Raw genomic sequence first — 21,702 nt, 5'->3', positions numbered from 1 at the left:
TTTTTATTTACTAAAATTGTAAAATTGCTCAACTAAAAATATGATATATCCTTTAACATCGTGAGATAAATAAGAGACCGTAATAGTTTTAATTTATTATTGTGAATAAAAGTCATAGTAAATTAAATACTGCGTTTATGGCCATTTTGAAGAAACAATATTTTCTTCCGTTATTACTCAAGATTTGTTTGGAAAAGAAAAGAATCCAGAATGAAAGTAAAATGGTTCAAAATAGTGCGGTAGTAGTGAAGTTCTTGCAAGTTGATCAAGGATAATCTATAGAAATCTTTTAAAAAAGTAGTAAATGTTGTACTAGAATTTTAAAATAGCATAACAATTTTTCTTCGAAAATACATAACAGAGTGAAAGAAAATGGGATAGCATTTCCTAATTCTTGTGCTGAACAGAGTGAGAGATTGTTATACATAATCTACTGTGATTCATGTGCAATTTTATATACCTTACACCTTATTACTTGTATCTATATCTTTGCTACTAAACTTTAAAGTACCTAATATGTACTTCTATCTATTTTTACTTCCAATTAAGACCAAAAGTTCTGTAATTGCCATTCCAATCATGTACCATGTAGCTGCTGCCAGCATGCCCTGCAACCAAGAGCTATTAACAATATCCAGAGCAAGAGAACCACCCACATGTTCTTGCAACTCATGTGTTGACCCAAGTGTCTGTACATGAACTGTAACCACTGCAGTCAATGCAGTAACCATTGGTAGTCCCCATCTAATAGGGCTATTTTGATTCTCATATGATTCATGATCACTTTCCTTTGTGTTTTTCTGTCCTTTAGTGGTAACTGAAGGCTTCTTAGGTGGGGTTGGAGTAGCAGTAGTTGTAGTTGAAGAAGGAAGAACATGAGTTGAAGGAGTCCAATAATCCTCTGGATGAATACTATTTAATGGGGCTTGATGTTTGGTCCTTGTCCTTTCTCTGACTTTCTTCCTTGCAGCTGCGTCTCTGAGCTTGCTGATATCTGGTTCAGGCAATTTATAGACAACTCTTGTCATGCTTTTTTCAGATTTTGATGAGCCACTTGTTGAGCTAGGTGTTTGCCAGTATAACCAATTGGAAATTGATCTTATTGCTTGAATTGCTGACATTCTTGATTCTCTTTGGAGGTCTGTTTCCTGTGAGAAATGTACTCAAGTTAATCCACAGAATGGAGAATGAATACTGAGTTAAGAATGCAAGTATGGAAGTTTTGGCATAATGAAAACAATTTTGTCATGTCTTTTCTTGCTCTCTCATTTCAAACTAACCTTAGAATACTTAGAAGCTTTTTCCTTTGATTCCTGGAATCTAGTCTGAAACTTCTCCACGTCTACAAATATGTTAGCAACACGAGCTCCTGCTGTATGAGCTGCACCTACTCTTACATTGCCACGTGGTTGCTTGGACATCAAGAACTCCAAAGCTGCAAGGTTGGACCTCTCAACAACTCTATAAAGCAGAAGAATGATTAGTCACATGTAAAATGGAAAAGGGAGAATCATGATTTAAAAACTCCTGACCAAGATACTTTCCATATTAACAACAAAACAACAAAAGTCTTTTCCTAATAATTGAGATTGACTACGTGAATTTGTTGGAAATCCAAGTGTGTGTCTAAGTCCAACATTGGATAGAAATGAGAAAGTAAAGCATTATATAAGGATGAAAGATCCATTAATCCATTGTCTTAAGGTTTTGGATAGAGAGTGATGTCAATCCTTTATATGGTTAGATCTCATTGGTGTTTGTATCTTTCCAGTGAACTCCCTTCTCGATAGATCTAACAATGATATCAGAGCTCATGGTTTGTCTCGGTGACCGAAGTAGAACACTACATAAAATTCCCAAAATATGAAGCCAAATATAGAATAGTACATACAGACTTACGAAATGCAATTGACAGGGCAAGATTCTATTGCCTCATCAATTTTTTGTGGGGAATCAGCCCACTGAGCAACAACTCTTGCTCTTCCATAAACTGATTCAACAGCAAAAGTCTTTTCAGCTAACAGTGCACATTTCAGGCAACCAACACATTTGATCTCGTCTACAAATATTGCTCGCTGCTCACTTTCTGATCCACACCAAACCGAGTATATGGGTCTGCCAGTGAAGCCTTTGAATTCTGAACTCTTTGCTTGCTCCTGCACCACATGAACACTCTCTTGAATAAACAACCAACCCAAACAAATTGAAACACTATCCAAAAACATGGACTCACTGACACATTCTGTCAGTTCAAACGCAGTATTTCATGATTTTCTGCTTTTCTTTGTCTCATGAGACAAGCAGTGTATCCATCTCCCGACCCAAATACTATTTTATAATCAAAGACCAGAAATGGAGTAAGCCCCAATTTTGATAAACTCCTGAACAAACACTTCAAAGGAAAAAAACACCAGACAAAATGAGTCAAATTTCTGGTGTATGTTCAGATTAACAGACAACCATAAGAGTTTAATTTCCTTTGACTCAAACTATTAATCAATCAAAATTATGACTTCTGTGATAATTGTTGTAAAAATCAACAAGCTCCTTAGCTTTCTCGAAAAATCTCTTCTAACTTTTGTCAATAAAAACCACAAAATTATGACTTTTATGATAATTGTTGTAAAAATCAACAACCTTTGCTCATCCAAACTGCTCCTAAAACTTGAATTGGATAGAAGAAAAGATCAATTAGTCATAGAAACACAAGTGATGAATTGACAGGAACGTCATAACACGAGATGAGTAATGAAAGATTTGGCTTTATTGAATTCCCTCAAAGAAGAAATCCTAGAATTTGAGGGAATTGAAGCTAGGAGGATGTTCGTGTGGAACTATGTCCTTACCCAGTTCGAAATTTCGATTGAACAGTTTGTGAATCTAAACTTGGACTCAATTGTAGAAGACGGATCAAATTGATTTATTGACACAATATATTAACCTCAACATGAACTGTAGAAGAGAAAAAACCTTATCATAGGCATGGCGTGCATTTGGGTCAGAGAGAATGGAATAAGCTTCATTAAGTATGATGGCCATGTCATGACCAGAAGGGCCAGCAATGTCAGGGTGGCAGCGCTTCTGAAGATTGCGATATGCCACTTTCACCTCTGACTGATCACACGAGCTGTCTATGCCCAGAAGCTCATACAAGTCAAAGTCTATCACCGACGATGATGATGATGATGATGATGAAGCCTTGCATGTGAGGGTGGAGGTGGATGCATTAGACTTGGCAAAAGACTTGTGGAGGCTTGAAGATCCCAGTGGCTTTTTGATGATGTGTGAAGGAAAGCATAGAGATGCAGATGCAGATGAAGCAGTCGCCATGTTCATGGCGATGTTGGTGTTGAGGGAAGAATGAGTGTGAGAAGAACAAGGCAAGGAAAGAGGATAAGACATCATCGTATCATATCGTAGAGTTTGAAAACTTTGGTACTGTAATATAAGAACATGACCCACGACAGCGAACCATGCAAGATATTTTGCATTCTCATGTAACTTTTCCTGAAAAGGATGCAAGATACTTATATTTCAACATAAAGTAGATCTTTTAAGATTTCATTTTCTAAATTTGTTTTAAATATTAAATATGTTTTTGTCTTTTAATATTAAATCTAAACTTTTAAAGTATTAATGTAATTTGGTCATTTGTTAGTAATGTAGTAATAATATTATCTATGTCATGTGTCATTTTTATTTTATATTTTATATTTTTTAATTTAAAAATATTATTCACGATGTTAATTTTGTTTACGTGTTAGTATGAAGTTAAGTTTCATTGTCCTCATATATTCAGTATATATATTTATTATATTGTTTAATTTTTTAAATTAAATAATTTTGTTTTTTAAAAATTAAAATCAAATTTAATTTTATACAAATGTTATAATGATATTTATAATAAATATTTTTAAAATTATTTTTAAACTAACTTTAACTTTATTATTAAAAATATAATTATTTGATTTAAGATTGAATCTTTTATATGTACTTTTTCATTTTTTTACTCTACTTATTATCAACGAATCTAGTTATAAAAAGAGCTAATAAAATATTTTAAAAAAATTAAGTTTATTTAATTTATATTTTACATTAATTTTTTTTAATTTTAAATTTATTTGTATTGATATTTTATTACACCATACTTTAATATTATTTTTTATTTGAATTCATATTCCAAATAATAGTATATAAATTTATAAAATAAATTAGCAGTATAACATTTAATAATTTCTATGAATTGATTTAAAAATAATTTCAGAAATATTTAATAAAAATATAAATGTTAATAAAATTATCATTATAACATTTATATAAAAATTATATTTGGTTTTAATTTGGAAAGGGACAAAATTATTCTATTTAAAAAAAATAAAATAAAATTGAAACAAAATAACAATTAAAATAAATATAAAATAACTCTGATACGTAATAATGTCATTACAACATTACACTATCACAATCATGGTGAAGATTTAAAAAAAAAAAATTAAAAAAAAACATAAAGAAACAAGAATTAACACATGACATATATGTAATTTTATTGCAATACTCAAGAAAATGATCAAATTACATTAATTTTTCAAAATGAGATCCAAATGAGTAAAAATAAAACTGGGAAACCAACTTGAAAATCTCTAGTTTGACATTTTGTAAACATTAAACTGATATTCTATTAGTTAAAATGCAGACCAAGTGTATTAGATGAATTGTCATAATGTTACAAATACACGAGTTTTGTATATTATCACAAAATCAAAGATATATTTGTGTTGTCAATCTACATTCTTGATGAATGAAATGAGTGAATGAATTAGAAAAAGATGAGTATGAAAGAACAAAGATAGATAAAAGTTGAGAAAGAAAAAAAAAGTTTATTGGTGAAGAAGAATGTTATATTGAACTTGAATCAAGGGCACTTTGGTTTTCCATTTTTGGATTTCCAGTTATTATAACATGGACATTCTTTCTTGTTACCGTAAGTTCCAGACGGAACACATAAACATTTTTCACAACACAAATTACAGTAGGTGAGACACCTCTTCTTAACCCAAGTCTTTGAACAACGATAGTCACATTTTCCTGGACATTCTGAAATAATTCATGTAACACATTTCAATTCATAATATTCAATTTAAATTTATCATCTTTTGAAAATTTCATCAAAACAAATACCTTTTGGTGTAAGAGATCCTTCGCTACCACCCTACAAGAGAAAAAATTTATAAGCAAAATATAAGTATATGTTAAGAAATGAACTTTTAAGCATGAATCAATTTCACAAAATTAACTTACAATATAAAATTTGCATATACTTTATATTGTTAATTGGCTTTGTTTCTAAAAGTATAAAAAGAAACATAAACATGACTCACATAAGCGATGTGCATGACAAAAGTCATGACCAGAAAGAGAATAAAGACGTATATAATTTTAGTCATAATGCTTGGGTAGAGAGATCTTATAAGAGAATGAATAGTCAAAAGACTATGGAGGTGGATGAGTTATATAAGCCTAGACCCTCCTAATTCAATTTGATAATTATGCATTTTGTCTCTATTCACATTAATATATTAGTGTCATCTCATTAATGGATAGTTAAATAGATATTCAATGTTTTACCTTCTTTATTAAGTATACCTCTTCGTATCCTATTTTATAACTTTTTAATCCAAGTCAATGATCTTATAACGCAAATAGTTAATTAATATTTTGTTGTTGTTCATATAAATATATATTTTCAAGGTAATTTTTTTTTTTCAATATAACTCATTAACATTCTAATGCAAGTTAAGGTGTCATTGGGCCGATATTAGGCCAGTGAAAGGTAAAAGTCCATAAGCTCATCACAACTAGTATAAATTAAGGTCTCAAGTATGACTTCAGACGAGATTGCACACACTTCATATTATGCATTACCTGCATCTTTTGTTATAACTGTTCGATCATTTTACTGACTTGAGCGTCGGAGCACCTTTAACAGGTACGTCCCCATCTGACTTGGAGAAAGAGGGAGAGCGAGCTACGTCCGACAAGTAATGCTAATACTCATTACAACTAGGAATGGTGAGAATACTCGATTAAATCTTAAAGAAGCTAAATTGGAACTAGATGTGTTGTCTAGGATATTAGGAGTGGTGTAAGAATAGATAATAAGAAGTGGGTAAACTCCATCTAGACAATAGTCTTTGACATGAATATATTAACGTGAATAGATATAAAAATCATAATTATCAAATTGAAATAGAGTGAGGATATTTGTCTATATAATCGTCTGTTTATGTGGCTTTTGACTCACTTAAATTTTGTTTCATTTTGGAAAAATATTTCTTAAGTCAAATAATATGACTAACTTTGTGTGCATCTTTATTTTTCTTTTCGCCTTGGCTTTTGTCACTCAACTAGCTTATGTAAGTCATATTTTTATGTTTCTTTTTATATTATTTTGAGACCTTCATATTTATTAAAAAGTCAATTTAAACTATATAAATAGGTATGAATTTTATTTTATAATTTAATTTTATAAAATTGAGTTATACTTAAACTTTATTTCTTAATATATATCTATATTTCAAAGTCTTTTAAGATTATTGGTATATAGGAAAATATTGCTTATAGTGGCAAAGGATCTGTTACACTAAAAGGTATTTGTTTTGATGAAATTTTTGACATATGATAAATTACAATTTAAATTGAATCTTATGAATTGAAATTTGTTACATGAATGATTTCAGAATGTTCGAGGAAATGTGATTATCGTTGTTCAAAGAGTGCAGCTCGAAGATGTGTCTCAACTACTGTAATTTGTGTTGTAGTTCCGTTTGGAACCTATGGTAACAGGGAAGAATGTCGATGTTATAACAGCTGGAAAACCAAGAATGGAACACCTAAGTGTCCCTAATTCAACTTCAATATAATATTCTTATTCACCAACAATTTCTTTTGTTCTTTCATCCTCATCTTCTTTTAATTATTTCACACATTCCGTTCACCAAGAGTATAGATCGATAACACAGATATACGTTTGATTTCGCGAGATTATACAAAAACTCATGTTTATAAAGTTACAACAATTCATCTAATACATTTGGTTAGCTTTGTTTAACTAATACATTGTCAGTTTAATGTTTACAAAATCTCAAACTAATATATATTCAAGGAGATAATAAAAGTTAGTGAAAAGTACAAAAATTCAAAAAGTTATTTTATATAGTCTCACGAAATTGATAATATGTATTAGATCTATTCATGTAATTGAAAATGGAATTTTTTTTATTTATTTTGTTTTTATATTTCTTTTGTGTTCTTTTTCAATTAGTAATAATATCTTCTTTATATGTTATCTTTCTTTTTACCTCCTCCTTGTTTGACCTTTCATAACATGGAATCAAAGCTTTGTCATATTGATCATGGATTTCATGTTAAGACAAGATCGTCTACAAGACTGAATTGTCTAAACGTTTTTATATATTTTAAAGTTTAATAAACAACAATAAAAGAAATGAGCATATGGTAAAGTGTTATCATTAGAAAAGCAATATAGCTAAAATATAAGTGGTTTTTGAAAAAACTTTGCAAAATTTAAATACCTTGAGGAAAACTTCAACAAACACAACAATACATGAACAAACACACCACTAAATAGTTTCCTTATTTATTGCGTCAATGAGAGTCTTGCTGAATGCAACTCGTGTTATACATTGTTAAGCGATGATAAAACAAAATCTCAATATATCTTGATAGATGAAAGTGTAAAATTTTTTTGGAAAGACACATTGCTACACTAAAATTCTTAAACGATGTTCTAAAAACTTGTGTTGAAAGACACATTGCTAAACGTGTTTTGAATGAAACAGAATAACTTGAAGAAACGTTTATAGGTTAGACGATACCATATGCCAAACGATCTCCTTCATCAACTGCTTGGTATCTTCCTGAAGAACTTAAATGACAAAATCCTACCTTAACGATAGAAAACATGAAAAGCATTTTATTGTTCTGAACATGTTTTAAATGCCATTAAATGCTTAACATTTTAAAACAACAAAAGTGTAAGAGAAAAGACATATATGTTGCATACATATCTACTCTACTTTGTGGAGATTACCTATTACATGCATTCACCTGCTTCATCCTATACAAATCAAAAGTGAACGTTAGAGACAAACAAGACATTCAAAGAATGTTCACTCTATCAAAAGTCGTGCTAAAAAGTTTGTACAACCTACTTTTGATAAAGAACTGAAAAAAACATGTTTGTTCTAACAAGTTGAGTTTAACCAACGGCTGCTACCTACGACAAGGCTAAGAAGATCTTAAGATCAAAGCAAAGTACTATCTAACGAACATTTTCTTGAAGCCTATATATTGAAAAATGTCAAAGAAAAGAGCAAGAGAATAAGCACACAAATACGAAAGAAAATATCTATGAGGACAAGAAAAGCTCAAAAGAGAAAAGAAATACTCTCAAGCTTCATTGAATTATAAGCTTACATTTGTAAGAAGAAAGAAAATTTATGAGAGTCTGTTAGATTGAATTGTATTATATACATATTCTCTCTACGAGAGTAACGGTCTAAGGACTTGTACAAAATCTGATTGATTGTAAATTCTGAAGAGAATTCAAACACTTTACGATTATCTCGATTGGGTTAAACAATAGCTAAACGAGTTCGTCTAGTGAAAATCAAGAGTGGATAAAACTCAACTAGACAATGTATCAGAAAAATGTCGGGAGTGTCTAGGGATACCAAGAGTGGTGAAAAATATTATGCAACCAAGAGTGAGTGAAATTCGGTTCTAGTCAGAGTAACGAGGGCTACTTGTGTTTGTGTACTGTTTGTATGTGCTTGTTCTTCATTTGTGGCGATAATCATCTGGTGGGTGTGAGTAGAGGGTGATAAAGTTTCAATTGAGCAGGTTCTCGGTGAAGATATCCCTGATGCTAAGATATAGTAGTAGCTTTATTCGTACTAGCTTTGTTTTGTTTTGTGGTTGAGATTACCACTCTTGTGTATAATTTTGACATAACTATATTATATATAAAGTTTTAAATTTATAGTTATTTTTTATGACTATAAATCTTACTTTATAATCTTTCTCTAACTGATCTATTATATTAAATCTGTGATGACTATTATATAGTTTAATGTTATATTTTGGGATGTTACAATAATTATTGAAATAAAAATATTATAAAATTGTGAAAGAATTTGCATAAAAAATTTATAGAAATAAATATTTTTTATAATTTTATTATATGTATTATTTTTATTGTTTAGATGAATTTGTTTTTGTGGAGTTCCAAAAAACAGTACCTAACTGGACAAAATTGAAAGAATTTGAGTACAGGAAAAGAGTAGTTAAAAGGAAACTCCTTTAATAATGTTATGGGTATATTTATACAATTATGTCATTGACTTTTTTTATTTTATAAGCGGATGATTATTCAAAACTTGATTTTATAGGTATAAGATTTATTCAAAAACAAAACAAAATTTACATTAGAAAATAGCAAAGATGGACATAACAAAATTTGGAAATTCCAAATCAATTATGTAATAATAAGGTCCTACATTTAGAAAAGATGCATGAGTGTAAGAGAATATAGTCTGTAACATATTTGGGGTATTTTTTTTCTCTAACAATTCAATATTCTTTTTTTAAGTTAATTTTTTTTTATATTCACTTTGTAACTATTAAGTATTAGTAAATGTTGAGAGTAATTTTTTATATTTAAACTAGTAAAAACACATGCCCACAATGTGTATTTACTTTTTTTTATAACAAAATAATAAAATTATAATTATAAAATTAAATATAAATAATTTTTACAATTTAATTATAAATAATTTTTATTTATTTTGTAAATTAATTTTATTTACTTAATTTAAAAAATAGTTAAATGTAAAAAATGATTAAATTTAAAAAATAAGTTAAATTTAAACAAAATGATACTAGTGAAAAAAAAAGTGAACAACACAATAGAAACATTTATACATAGGTATAGATGATTGTGTTAGTAAATTTTTGAAAGTTAACAAATAACATAGACAAAAAAGATAAAGAAGTTATCACACAGACAGTTACAACAGGTTTTGAAACACTACAAAGTATACTATTGCTGTTAACTGTTAACGTTTTAGTTTCCAGAAACTTGTTCCGCCATATATCTACTATTGTATCCACATTAACACAGAATCTTCATTCTACCATTTTGGTTTTTGCATAACACATGAACAAGAAAAAGGGAACAAATGTAACAATCTGTCATCTGTCATCTGTCATCTGTCATCCATGCATACAAAGATACTTGTAGATTATCATTAGGTTTACAACCATGTGTCACCATATTTGGATATTCATAATAGTGTATAAATTATGATACGATTGTTATTTAATCCTGATTAATATTCTTATTTGCTTATTAGGATGATGATGATGATATCATGTACCAGTTTACCAGTTTTGGATTAGTAAGTTGAAAATATATATTCACTGGTGGGAAGTTACTTAGTATTGTATTGGTTCTAACTCACTAAGAACTTGAAGATGATCTAATATTTTTTTTGAAGCACTGAGGTTTATTGTCATGTATTGTACCCAACATATGACAGAAAATCATACAAGATTTGTTTGTACTTAAGAACATTGATTTACATTCAGCCTGTTCTAGAGGAAAATATTAATGAATAATTTTATTCTATTTAGTCATAATAAAGATTAGTCTTTCTTCTTTTTATAACCCCTCTCATCAATTCTTCTTTGTATCATTGAATAAGGCAAGCATCAACCATTAAAAGCCTGTTTTGAATGCCAGATTTCTACAAGATTTTCAAGATTATTTTGATTTTCTGGGTGATGTTATAACTCAACTTTTAAGGGTGGTATCATGGACCTTTTGAAGAAACAATCTTATAATTTATACCATTATTACTCAAGAATTGTTTGAAAAGGAATCCAGAATTAAAGTAAAATGTTTCAAAATACTGCAGTAGTTGTGAAGTTGTTGGAAATTGATTACGGGAACTCTTTTCACATCCACTTTATGTAGATAATCTCATGAAATCTTTCTATGATAAACAAAGTTAATTTCTCCGATTTTGTCATGTTTGCTTCACTGTTACAATCAAGTGAAGTTTATAGTGCTTAATGTCAAATTTACCTAATAATTGTATATTATATTTTAGGCTGGAGAAAAGGCCTGCAATGAAGAAGAATTAGATGCTAGTAATCTTTGATATGTTAGAAGACCAAATAAAATGGGTGCACCAAAAGTTTTCAGATGAGGAAGAAGAGGAAGAACTATGACTGGTAAAAGTTCAATTACTCAGCCAGCAACCAGACATGGAACCAACAAACCGACCAAATATGATTTAGCTGATCCAGAATGGACCAAAAGGATTCCAGAGTGTCCAACATACTACCCATCAGAGCATGAGTTTGACCATCCTTTAGTTTTTCTGCAGAAAATAGCTCCCGAGGCTTCTAAATATGGTATGTGATAGTAGGTTATGGATCTTTTTCTTTAAGTTACAGGTAGTTTGTAGTGTTTATAGTGTAAGGCTTCATCTTTAATTGAAAAGTTTGCAGGTTTAAACCAAAGTTATTTTTTCAAGCAGTTCAGAAATATCTAAATATAGTAGTTACTTTCTGCATTTCTTTTGTCTTCTGATTTTACTTGCAGGATTATTGTTTCATTGTCATATTTCAGGTATATGCAAAATTGTTTCTCCAATTGCAGCCTCTAACCCAGCTGCTTTTGTCTTAATGGAAGAGAAAAAGGATTTCAAGTTTGAAACAAACTTACAGCCTCTTCGTCTGTCTAAATGGAATGAGAAGGAAACAATAACCTTTTCTATGAGTGGCAGGTGAAATAATATCATGCTTTTAAGCTTTTGTGTTGCTTAATTTATGCAAAATAGAATAAGTGTTTGTTGTTACTGTTTCAACCAGAAAATATACATATCATGAATTTGAGGCTCTTGCAAACAAGACATTTTTCAGTAGATTTCACTGTTCTGGAGGTCTTTCTTCTTCATGTGTGGAAAAGGAGTTCTGGCATGAGATGATGCATGGAGAGAAGGGAACAGTTGAGTATGGAGTCAATGTTGAAGGTAGTGCCTTTTCATGTGATCCTGATGACAGGCTTGGAATAAGCAAATGGAATTTGAAGGTTGTTTTTCTGACTTGTATGCTTACACCATTTCCTTGTAGTGTTCTCTTTTAACATCTCCATCCTGAAACAGATTTTTGATTGTCATTGCTTCTCAAAAATTAGAGTCTGCTGATGTTAATATATTAATTGTTGATTGAAGTAACGTTTTTCATGAATATATTTTCTTTTATAACATTTTGCATTTGATTTCAGAATTTCTCACGGCTGCTGCAGTCACCCTTACGTTTGGTTGACAGGGAAATTCCCGTAAGAAAGCAATCTTGGAAACCAAAAATGAATTCAAAAGTTAAAATTTCTTCTTTCTAATTCCAATTCTAAATTTTAGGGAATAACTGATCCTATGCTTTACATTGGAATGTTGTTCAGTATGTTTGCATGGCATGTAGAAGATCATTATTTGTACAGGTACATCTAAGCACTGTCTCCTTTTCCACTTCCCTATCCATTGATCATTGTTTAACTTTAACCTGCCTGAGATATTGACACATATATGTATACATATTTCTGTCTTCTTCACAGCATAAATTATCATCACTCAGGTGCAAGTAAAACTTGGTATGGAGTGCCTGGCTATGCAGCCCCTCATTTTGAAAAGACCGTATTAAAACACGTGTATTGCAATAAGATCTTAACAAAACATGGAGAGGATGGAGCTTTCTGGTTTCTTGCACAAAAAACAACCATGTTCCCACCAAATGTTATGTTACAACATGATGTGGATGTTTACAAGGCTGTACAGAAACCAGGAGAGTTTATCATCACCTTTCCTAGAGCATATCATGCTGGATTTAGTCATGGTAATCTTCCAATCTCTTTGTATGTGTGAATTTGACTAGAGTTTGATTTTCAGGCATGATGAGGTAAAGATTTTATGTTCTTACTAATCAGAGATAGTTTTAAGTATACCTTCTAAAGTAACTTCTATAAAAGTACACAATCTCACCATGCATGAGAAAGACTGTCTAAATTCTATTGATTATTTGCTTCTTTTTGTTGATCATAGGTTTTAACTGTGGAGAAGCAGTAAATTTTGCCACTGATGACTGGTTTCCATTTGGGGCAGCAGCCAGCAGGCGTTATGCACTTCTCAGAATGATGCCTTTAATTCCATACGAGGAACTTCTTTGTAAAGAGGCAATGTTAGTTTACAAGTCCTCCTCAAGAGTCAGAAGTTCCAAGAACAAGCCAGAAGACACAGCACCTTATAAAGCTATAGTGCAGCCTTTCTTGCATCTTATGCAATTTTATATGACATCCCTTTTGCGACTGAAGAGTTCAAGAAACTTGCAAAGTTATTCAAATACATCAGGTTTGCTGATATGCCGCATATGCCACAGGGATTGTTATGTGGCTTACCTGCTATGCAAGTACTGCTTTTCTCATCCAATTTGTCTTTTCCATGGTAAGACATCATCAATATATTCATTTTGAGAATTGTTACTTCAGTGACATCTTAGATGTATAGACTTCATGATGCTTTGATATGTGTGTTAACTTTCAGTTTGTTATGAACAAGATGATCTGATTCCTAATGACATGTTTCTTTTTTTGGATCTGTTTATTATGGCATGTAGACATTGCACCACACACTTGTATATGTGGAAGATTTTATTCTGTTTTCATAAGGAATGACATTTTGGAACTGGAAGAAGCTGCCAAAAGTTTTCAACAGAAAAAAAAATGCTGCACTGAATCATTCTCTGTATCAAGTTTACTCTCCTGTAACAGAAATGAATGCATCAAACATCTTGAGGTATGAGGAAAAATTGTTAAAGGCATTTTGATGGATTGGCATTGACACTTCAAAATCTTAAAGGGGTCTAATTCATTTCCATTTTTTAAAAAATTAAAACTGAAAGCAGGGTGATCCTTGGCAGCAAGAAAACAGTGTGAGAGGAACTGCTAATTCTCAATGTGCAGCATCTAAACCGAAAACACAAGTAGCTGACTGCATTAAGCAATGTGTTGAAAACAAGACAAGAATGCTGCATTGGAGAAACAATGTGCTTCCATCTGTGAAGGGTACCAATAGGCCAGAAATCATTTATAACTTGAGAAAACGGAAATCAAATTGATCCTATGAATTCCTGCACCAAACCTTCTTATTGAATTCACAGGGATAGCCACTATTGATGCAGGTTTCTCCTGATTCGTTTGTTGAAACATACATTATTTGAAATTTGCATACTATGTATCAGTTTAGCCCTTTCATTTCTTCTATATAGTATTATTTCTAAAATTTGTTAGCAGCAGGATGCACTAAATGTTGAGAAGATTGTCATTGTTCTCAAACATTGTTGATGTTGTAACTCGACCAAGGAATTATAGTCTTTGTTCTTTTAACTTTGTTTAGCATAAAATGTTTATCAGTTTTAACTCTAGTGTTATTTCCTTAAATAATTTTTGTTTTCTCAAATATAAATGAAACGTCCCACGTAATTAAAAATAAAGTCAATTTATAATACACAAATAACTGCAACTATCGTTAAGTTAAGCTTAAAAGTTGACATCTATCCTTACTTAAAGTCTGTATTTTATAACCTCTTTATTCTAAAATTCTTATACTTTTAGGAAAATGCAATTCAGAATAAATTAAAGTTTCAGAATATCTTAAAGAAATATATTTAGAATTTTAAATAATATCTGGAATGTATAATTTGAAATTAAATTTGAACTAGTTTGAACGTGTCATTCTATAACACTCGATATACTAAGATCTTTTTATTACTAAGAATATTTTTAAAATAATTTAAAATATATTTCAAAAATATTCATACCAAGTAAAATTGAAAACTTTTGCAGTATTTTATCCAAAAAATGTTTTTCAAGATCTTCGGGAAAGCTTGATACATAAGAAGCTTTTGAGGTTTTAAAAAACATTGCCGTTAAAATATTTTAAAAGATTCTAAATCAAAAGATATTTTAAGTTATTCGAAAATAGATATTTTAAACCGTTTCAAAAATATTATTTTATTTTATCGTAAGAATGTTTATCATGGGATATTGTAGAGGTATCAATCTAAAATAATTGAAAACTAATTTCACATAATGCAATTTTAATATTATCTGAAATCTTTATTTTGAACTATATTATTTTAAAATGGTTCCGGAAAGTGTGAATGTTAAAAGGAAGCAACTTTCTTCTGTCATCTCATTATTAACAAAATATTTATATTTTACTCTCTTTTTTTTCCTCTCGTGTCAATATACAAAACAAGATATGAAATATATTTCAAATTTCTTTATCTAAAACACTGCTGGAACAGAGTTAGGAAATTATAAATTAATAATCTAAAATATATTTCAGATAAATTTTTATTACTTTCAAAAATATTCAGAAATAATCTAATATAATATAAATATTAATTATTTAATACCTTTAAAATATATAATATCTTATATGGTAATATAAAATCTTATAATATAATAACTAATTATTAAAGATATCAAATAATAAGATCTATTTAATTACACTTCTCCACCACATAATGCTCGCTCAATTCTCAAGCTTAATCAAAAATCATTCTTCTCACTTAATCACGCACTTTGTCATCGACTCCGCCTTGCTGCCGTCCTGCTGTTGTGTCACCGTTGCCGTCACCTGATTCGTCGTTTGCAGCGGCTCCACCGGTCTTGGGTCTTCCCGTCGTCCACGTATAGTGGTTCGTCCTCTTTCTCTCTCTTTTTTTTTTTCATGTTGCTCTTGGTGTGTTATGCTTTGATTTTGATTTTGATTTGAATTTGAATTTATATGCTTGTCTTTTATTATTTTTGCATTTCATTTGCATTTTTTTTGGTTGGTTATGCTTCCGCCATAACCCGTCTTGGCTTCGCAAATATTTTGGGAAGGATTTTTGCCACCTAGCTTGCAGATGTGCCCTAATTGCAGTGTCTGTTGATTACTTTCACCTTCTACTGTATTTGAATTGGTGGTTACCACATAATTAATTTATATATCATGGGAATAGAATTGAACACTTAACCTAGATTTTCGTAGCACGAGTCTGAGTGTTCTGAAGCGAAAATCTGTATGCAGTAGATAGGTTGGGTGCATGTGATTTCATCTTGGAAAATCATTAGCTAGGCTCACTGGACGTTATGAGCAGTTTACTCTCTTAGCGTTTCTTCTATTCTGGTTGAGAATAGGCCAAAGGAAAAATAAAAAGTCCACTTGGCTAAAGAGTTGCATGTAGCAGATCTGTGGGTAGTGGTTTTGTGAGCACTGACTTTGATAATTTGGAGCGTAAATGAAATTTCTTTTAGCCTAATCCTAACTCTTTCTATTTAACTCACCTTAGTTTTTTATTGCTCTGTCTATCAGTGAACATACAGAAAATGGCAATTGCACCTGCACAAATTCCTACTAGCTTTGGCCATGAGTTGAGGGCATGTCTTCGTTGCCGCCTTGTCAAAACCTATGATCAGGTCTTTTACCATTTTAACATTTTTTGTTTCACTTTTGTTTTTCTTTTATTTGTTTATAATTTCTGCTGTTGTTTCACAGTTCCGAGAGTCAGGCTGTGAGAACTGCCAGTTCTTTAAGATGGAAGAAGATCATGAGCGTGTTGTTGAATGCACTACTCCTAATTTTAATGGGTTAGTTGGTGTCCATTGTTTTTCGTCCTAACTCCTAATTTTAATGGGTTAGTTGGTGTCCATTGTTTTTCGTCCTAACTCCTCCACTTTTTTTTTTTGGGTACTCATTTTGATTTTCTTCTTCCATTTAATTATGCAACAGGATCATTTCTGTTATGGACCCCTCTCGCAGCTGGGCTGCCCGATGGTTGCGCATTGGTATGTTCATTCATCTCTGGTTGCAATGATCACAATTTTTCCTTGCCTTACCTTTCAGTTTTCTTTTTCGTTAGACTAAATATATTTTTGGTCCCTTGTCTTTTTGATCTTTTGACTTTTAAAAGATTCTTTTTGGTCCTTTTATATCATTTTTTGAGTTGATGTCTTCTGGGAACAGCAATCACTTGATTTTGAGGACAAATTTTGAACTATTTTTTTATTTTCACTTTTAAAATATTTTTTTATTGATTCTAAAGGGCTATAAACAAGGTGAAAATCGGGTGAAAAAGATATAATTTCATATTCTTTTAAAAGACAAACGATCTTTGAAAGACAAATAATCAAAACGAATGTAATGGAAAGACAAAGGGATAAAAAAAACATTTTTTCTCTTAGCAACATTATGATGAGATGGGAGTAGTTCTTTGGAATATGCATCATGACATTTTTTTTATTAAGTTTTTCATTTTATTTCACATTCTTTAACTTTATAATCATATTTTCAAGATCTAAGACATAATTTGAAAACCCATGAACTTGTATTTGAATAGGAACAAATATAATGATGGAGAGTGTTCTCTACATTGTTGTTTGCTTGATACTAAATTTCTATCTAAATTGAAAACTTGTATTGTCCTTAAGTGGTAAAATTTGGGTTGCAGGAAAATTTGCTCCTGGTGTTTATACTCTTGCGGTCTCAGAGGCACTCCCGGAAGAGATGCAGGTTTGCATATTTTTATTTCTAATACTTGTGATAGATTTCAAAATATATTATGATATGCTTTTAAAGGGGATTCATAGTTATTCTTTTCTAGTACAGTATTAGGCAATGATTGACTATGTCAATTCATCCAGTCACCATATATATCCTAGACCTTGATCGACTTTGTCAATTCATCCAGTCACAATATATATCCTAGACCTTGCTTCCAAGTTTTGGTAGAATAAAGTTCAAGTGTTGGAACAGAGGAGGGTGTAGTTTCAAATAAAATGAATGCTAATGGATAAAAGATAACAAATTAAAAAACTCCATCATGCATTTCTTGCTAGGGGTTTCATCAAACCTTCTCTCCAACAAGCAAGATTCACTATATACACTTCATCATTTGAACTCATTCAAATAGTTAGTTACTTCTCCATCATGCATTTCTTGCTAAGTGTTTCATTTCAACCATATTTTAACTTACCTTTTTTTGTAGACTGTGTACTTAGCTATTGCACATAGTGGGGTGTTATAAGATATGGCGATTTAATGCTTTGTTAGCTGAAAATCTCATCTTTTAAATCCAAAATATTGGAAGGGAAACTCTGAATTGAGTTGGGTTATGTTCAATACAGTTTCCTGGGGAGTTGGGATTTTGATCAAGTTCTTTGGTATAGATTGAGGCCATTTAAGTAATGAATTACTTGTTACATTATGGAATGATAAGTTTATTTATAAATTTTATTTATTTATTTACAGGCTATATGCGAGGACGAGCGTGTGCAGTATGTTCCTCCCAAACGTCTGTGAAACATGTTAATATTGGCTGACATCCTTTAACTTAGATAGAGACCATGTTTGATTTGAATTCTGAGCACTATTACGTTTTTTTTTTCAATGATACTGTAAAAATTGGAGATATTTATTGGAATTAAAATGGTACTACATTGAAAACAATATCCAAGTAAAATAAATAAAAGAATGTGGAAAATCTCACGATGCCAAAGGTAAAAATAACAACAATGAAGACGTCAATAGTGAATAATAAATATGTATGGGAAAATATCAATATGACAGAAGAAAATTTTTGTTCATTTGGATGGAAAGCTCATGAAAGAGCTTCGAAATTTAATTGAGAATATAGCTTAAGTAGATCCGTCAATTTGGTCCTCTAAAATTGTTTGCTTCTTATCCACATGATGAGTTGAAGCCAGAAAACAGGGACAAAAAGCTTCTCTAACTATAAAAATAAAATCCTGTGAATTAGGATCAATATATGGGTCTTTTTAAAAAAATAGTGTTATAATTGCTGAAAATGATCAAATTACATTTGAAAAACCAAAATTATTACCAAAAATATTTATATAAGTTTTTTAAAAATAAAAAAAGTAACTATTTTTATAAAATACTTAATTCATTGTTACATAAAACAGTTTAACAATTATTTTTCTGAAACTATATTTCAATTTAAGAAAGTTGAATTCTACCTTGTTCGACTTTTGTTTTTTAAATGTTCGAAAACCATTTTTGAAAAATGTCGTTTATTAAAAATGTTATTTTTTTATTAAATATATTAGAAAAAAATAACAATAACTCACTTAGACCCTCCTTAAAAAAAATATTAACAACAGTGATTAATAAATAATTAAAACAATAATCAAATTATTGTTATAAATATTAAGAAATTTAAAAGAAAAGAACAAAACCTTAAAATTCAGTAAATGTTTCGTATATTTCCAATTATAGGCTTAATAATAAGGGCGGTAAGTTATTTATAATTCATCAAAAAGCTATTATTAATTTTTTATAATAATAATAATAAATAACAATAACGTTGTTTAAATTTATTTCTTCATTCTTTAAGAAAAAGTCCGTTTATTCTTCTATAATCGCACATCCCTTTTTGTTAATTTAGTTATTCCTCTAAATTCAATGTTTTTTTTTGTTTTTTTCATTTTGTGTCCTATGAAATTGAGGTGCAAAGCAGTTAGTTTAAATTACCATATTATGAAATCCGAGCTTGTGAGTTTAAATTGTCTTGCATGATGCTTTAGCTGTTTAAGTTTCGGCATTAGATGATTTGTGTTATGTTTTGTTGGTTGGTTTATGAAGAAATTAATTTTAAACAAAAAAAATTAAATCCTAAATGAATTTTATAGATTTCATTCGAGAAAACATAAATGGAGAAAAAAGAAAATGGAAATGAAAAAAAAGGACTTAGCAGAAATCATATCAATCACCCTATAAAATCGTTAATATTGATTTAATGGAAGAGATTGAATTTACTCAATTTAAAAAATATTGAGACCATATTTAATCTAAAAAGAGATTGAGAGAAAACATTAAATAATTATTACAAATAGGGAGAATAAAAGAATAATTAATCATATTTCTAATTTAAAATTTTAATACATATTAACATATTATTAAAGTGAGTTTTGAAGTGATTATATTTTATTTAAAGGATATTAAAGTATTATTTTCTTAATTATAATGATATAAAGAATTTGAGTTTTGAGTAACTAAATTATGAATTTGTTAAAAGTAAGTAAATTTGAAAATTAAAGAAGAGATAAATTTATTTGTGGAGTTAAACCCATCTTAACCTTAACCTATTAACCTTAACCTATTTGAAAGAATAATTTGAAAGAAGGTTTTGAGGGTTGAGATTTTTTTTTAACCCCACTTAAAATGCTTCCTAAAGGGTGTTTTACCTTTCACCTCCATCGATTTCAAAATCTGATTCATAATTTTTTAAAATTTAAAAATAATGTAATCTAATTTAAAATTTTAACATTATTTAATATACATTTATATCTTAATAATTATTTAATATATATTTTTAAGAATGTTATTAAATATACATTTAATATCTTAAAAATATTGAATTTAAATAATTATTCATTATAAAAAATATTTACTCTTTTATATTTTAGTAATTATTTTTTAAAATTTAAACAATTATTCATAATAATAAAATTATTTACACATTATTACTTGTAATATTTTTTATTTTAATAACTAAAATTAAGACAATAAGACGTGGCACAACCATTAATATTAACTTCACACATAAACAATTTTTTTTAACAAAAATTGCATCAATTTTTCAAAAATTAAAAACTAATTAAGAAAATAAAAATCGAGAAACTATTATAATGTATCAACTAAACATTGAGAACCTATAAATGTATGTTCATACATTGATGCAAATAGATGGTCGTAAATCAATGTTACAAGTTTTCTCATCCCTGAAAAATGTTGTATTTTTCATCAAGAAAGATTTATGTTGCATTTAAAACAAATTCGTACTTTGCATTTTTTTATTTATTTCAGATTTCACAAAGAATTACACACTTCTTATCTCAACCTCGACATTGTAGCACTGCATTTGAAATTAAAAACGAAGCAATCATCCTCATTTCTGATCAATTCTTGGAAGAGAACATTCCTTTGCAAGATTCGTTTTGGAGGATGTAAGCACCAGCTTGAAGTCGATTAAGATTTTGTATAAACACTTAATATTGATATAAAAGAAGGAGAAGAAAACTAGTAAAAACAAACAATTCTGCTAGCATTTCATCCACAATAATCAAACAATGATTCAACATACCCGAGAACCCACTAAGGTTCTCTTCACTGATCAGTCACAATATAATATAACTAACTGCAACTGACAAATGATGCTTGTACTGAAGCTTTTAAAGATTGAGATAAATCAAACCCGAAGTAATAGACTTCATCAGAATTGTGTAAAATACAAGAAGATGCCACACCTTTTTACATGTCAGGAGTCTCACATCCTAGCTCAATTCCTGGAATGCGGCTTACAATATGTTGGACAACTTTTGCTAAATGCCAATTGGTTTAAAATGAAATCTGACATTACAAAAGGTATTATTGCAATGTAACCAAACAAAGCAAATAGACTAATATTGTTACAAAGCTATCTTGTATTCATACTATACTAGATCAATGAATATGTGAAATAAAAGACAATAATCCGAAAAGTTTTAACTTTAAA

General features: G+C 29.7%; 4 protein-coding genes across 4 annotated transcripts; 2 read left to right on the top strand and 2 right to left on the bottom strand.

Annotated features, from left to right (window-relative positions):
- Positions 1-363: 363 nt before the first annotated feature.
- Positions 364-3,420, bottom strand: LOC148202744 (chaperone protein dnaJ C76, chloroplastic-like). The gene is made up of 4 exons (XM_088110698.1): positions 2,971-3,420; positions 1,900-2,156; positions 1,281-1,461; positions 364-1,148 (listed from the first exon to the last, which is right to left on the bottom strand). The coding sequence occupies exons 1-4, from the start codon at positions 3,403-3,405 to the stop codon at positions 525-527; spliced, it is 1,497 nt and encodes a 498-aa protein (XP_087966824.1). The 5' UTR covers positions 3,406-3,420; the 3' UTR covers positions 364-524.
- A 1,437-nt stretch (positions 3,421-4,857) lies between these two features.
- Positions 4,858-5,464, bottom strand: LOC148202743 (peamaclein-like). Its single transcript, XM_088109996.1, has 3 exons — positions 5,379-5,464; positions 5,179-5,209; positions 4,858-5,094 (listed from the first exon to the last, which is right to left on the bottom strand). The coding sequence occupies exons 1-3, from the start codon at positions 5,442-5,444 to the stop codon at positions 4,913-4,915; spliced, it is 279 nt and encodes a 92-aa protein (XP_087966122.1). The 5' UTR covers positions 5,445-5,464; the 3' UTR covers positions 4,858-4,912.
- A 5,845-nt stretch (positions 5,465-11,309) lies between these two features.
- Positions 11,310-14,256, top strand: LOC148202742 (lysine-specific demethylase JMJ13-like). The gene is made up of 9 exons (XM_088109680.1): positions 11,310-11,499; positions 11,717-11,873; positions 11,959-12,178; positions 12,374-12,427; positions 12,507-12,586; positions 12,701-12,978; positions 13,185-13,583; positions 13,756-13,934; positions 14,044-14,256. Exons 1-9 carry the CDS (start codon positions 11,310-11,312, stop codon positions 14,254-14,256), a joined length of 1,770 nt encoding a protein of 589 aa, XP_087965806.1.
- A 1,415-nt stretch (positions 14,257-15,671) lies between these two features.
- LOC148202741 (transcription elongation factor SPT4 homolog 2) lies at positions 15,672-18,599 on the top strand. The gene is made up of 6 exons (XM_088110218.1): positions 15,672-15,843; positions 16,503-16,606; positions 16,686-16,777; positions 16,920-16,975; positions 17,638-17,699; positions 18,438-18,599. The coding sequence occupies exons 2-6, from the start codon at positions 16,517-16,519 to the stop codon at positions 18,486-18,488; spliced, it is 351 nt and encodes a 116-aa protein (XP_087966344.1). The 5' UTR covers positions 15,672-15,843; positions 16,503-16,516; the 3' UTR covers positions 18,489-18,599.
- The last annotated feature ends 3,103 nt before the right edge of the window (positions 18,600-21,702 follow it).

The sequence above is a fragment of the Vigna umbellata genome, chromosome 3 (genome assembly GCF_029865625.1).
Source record: "Vigna umbellata cultivar VRB3 chromosome 3, Vumbellata_1.0, whole genome shotgun sequence".
NCBI lineage: Eukaryota > Viridiplantae > Streptophyta > Magnoliopsida > Fabales > Fabaceae > Vigna > Vigna umbellata.
This window is presented reverse-complemented; position numbering and strand designations above follow the sequence as displayed.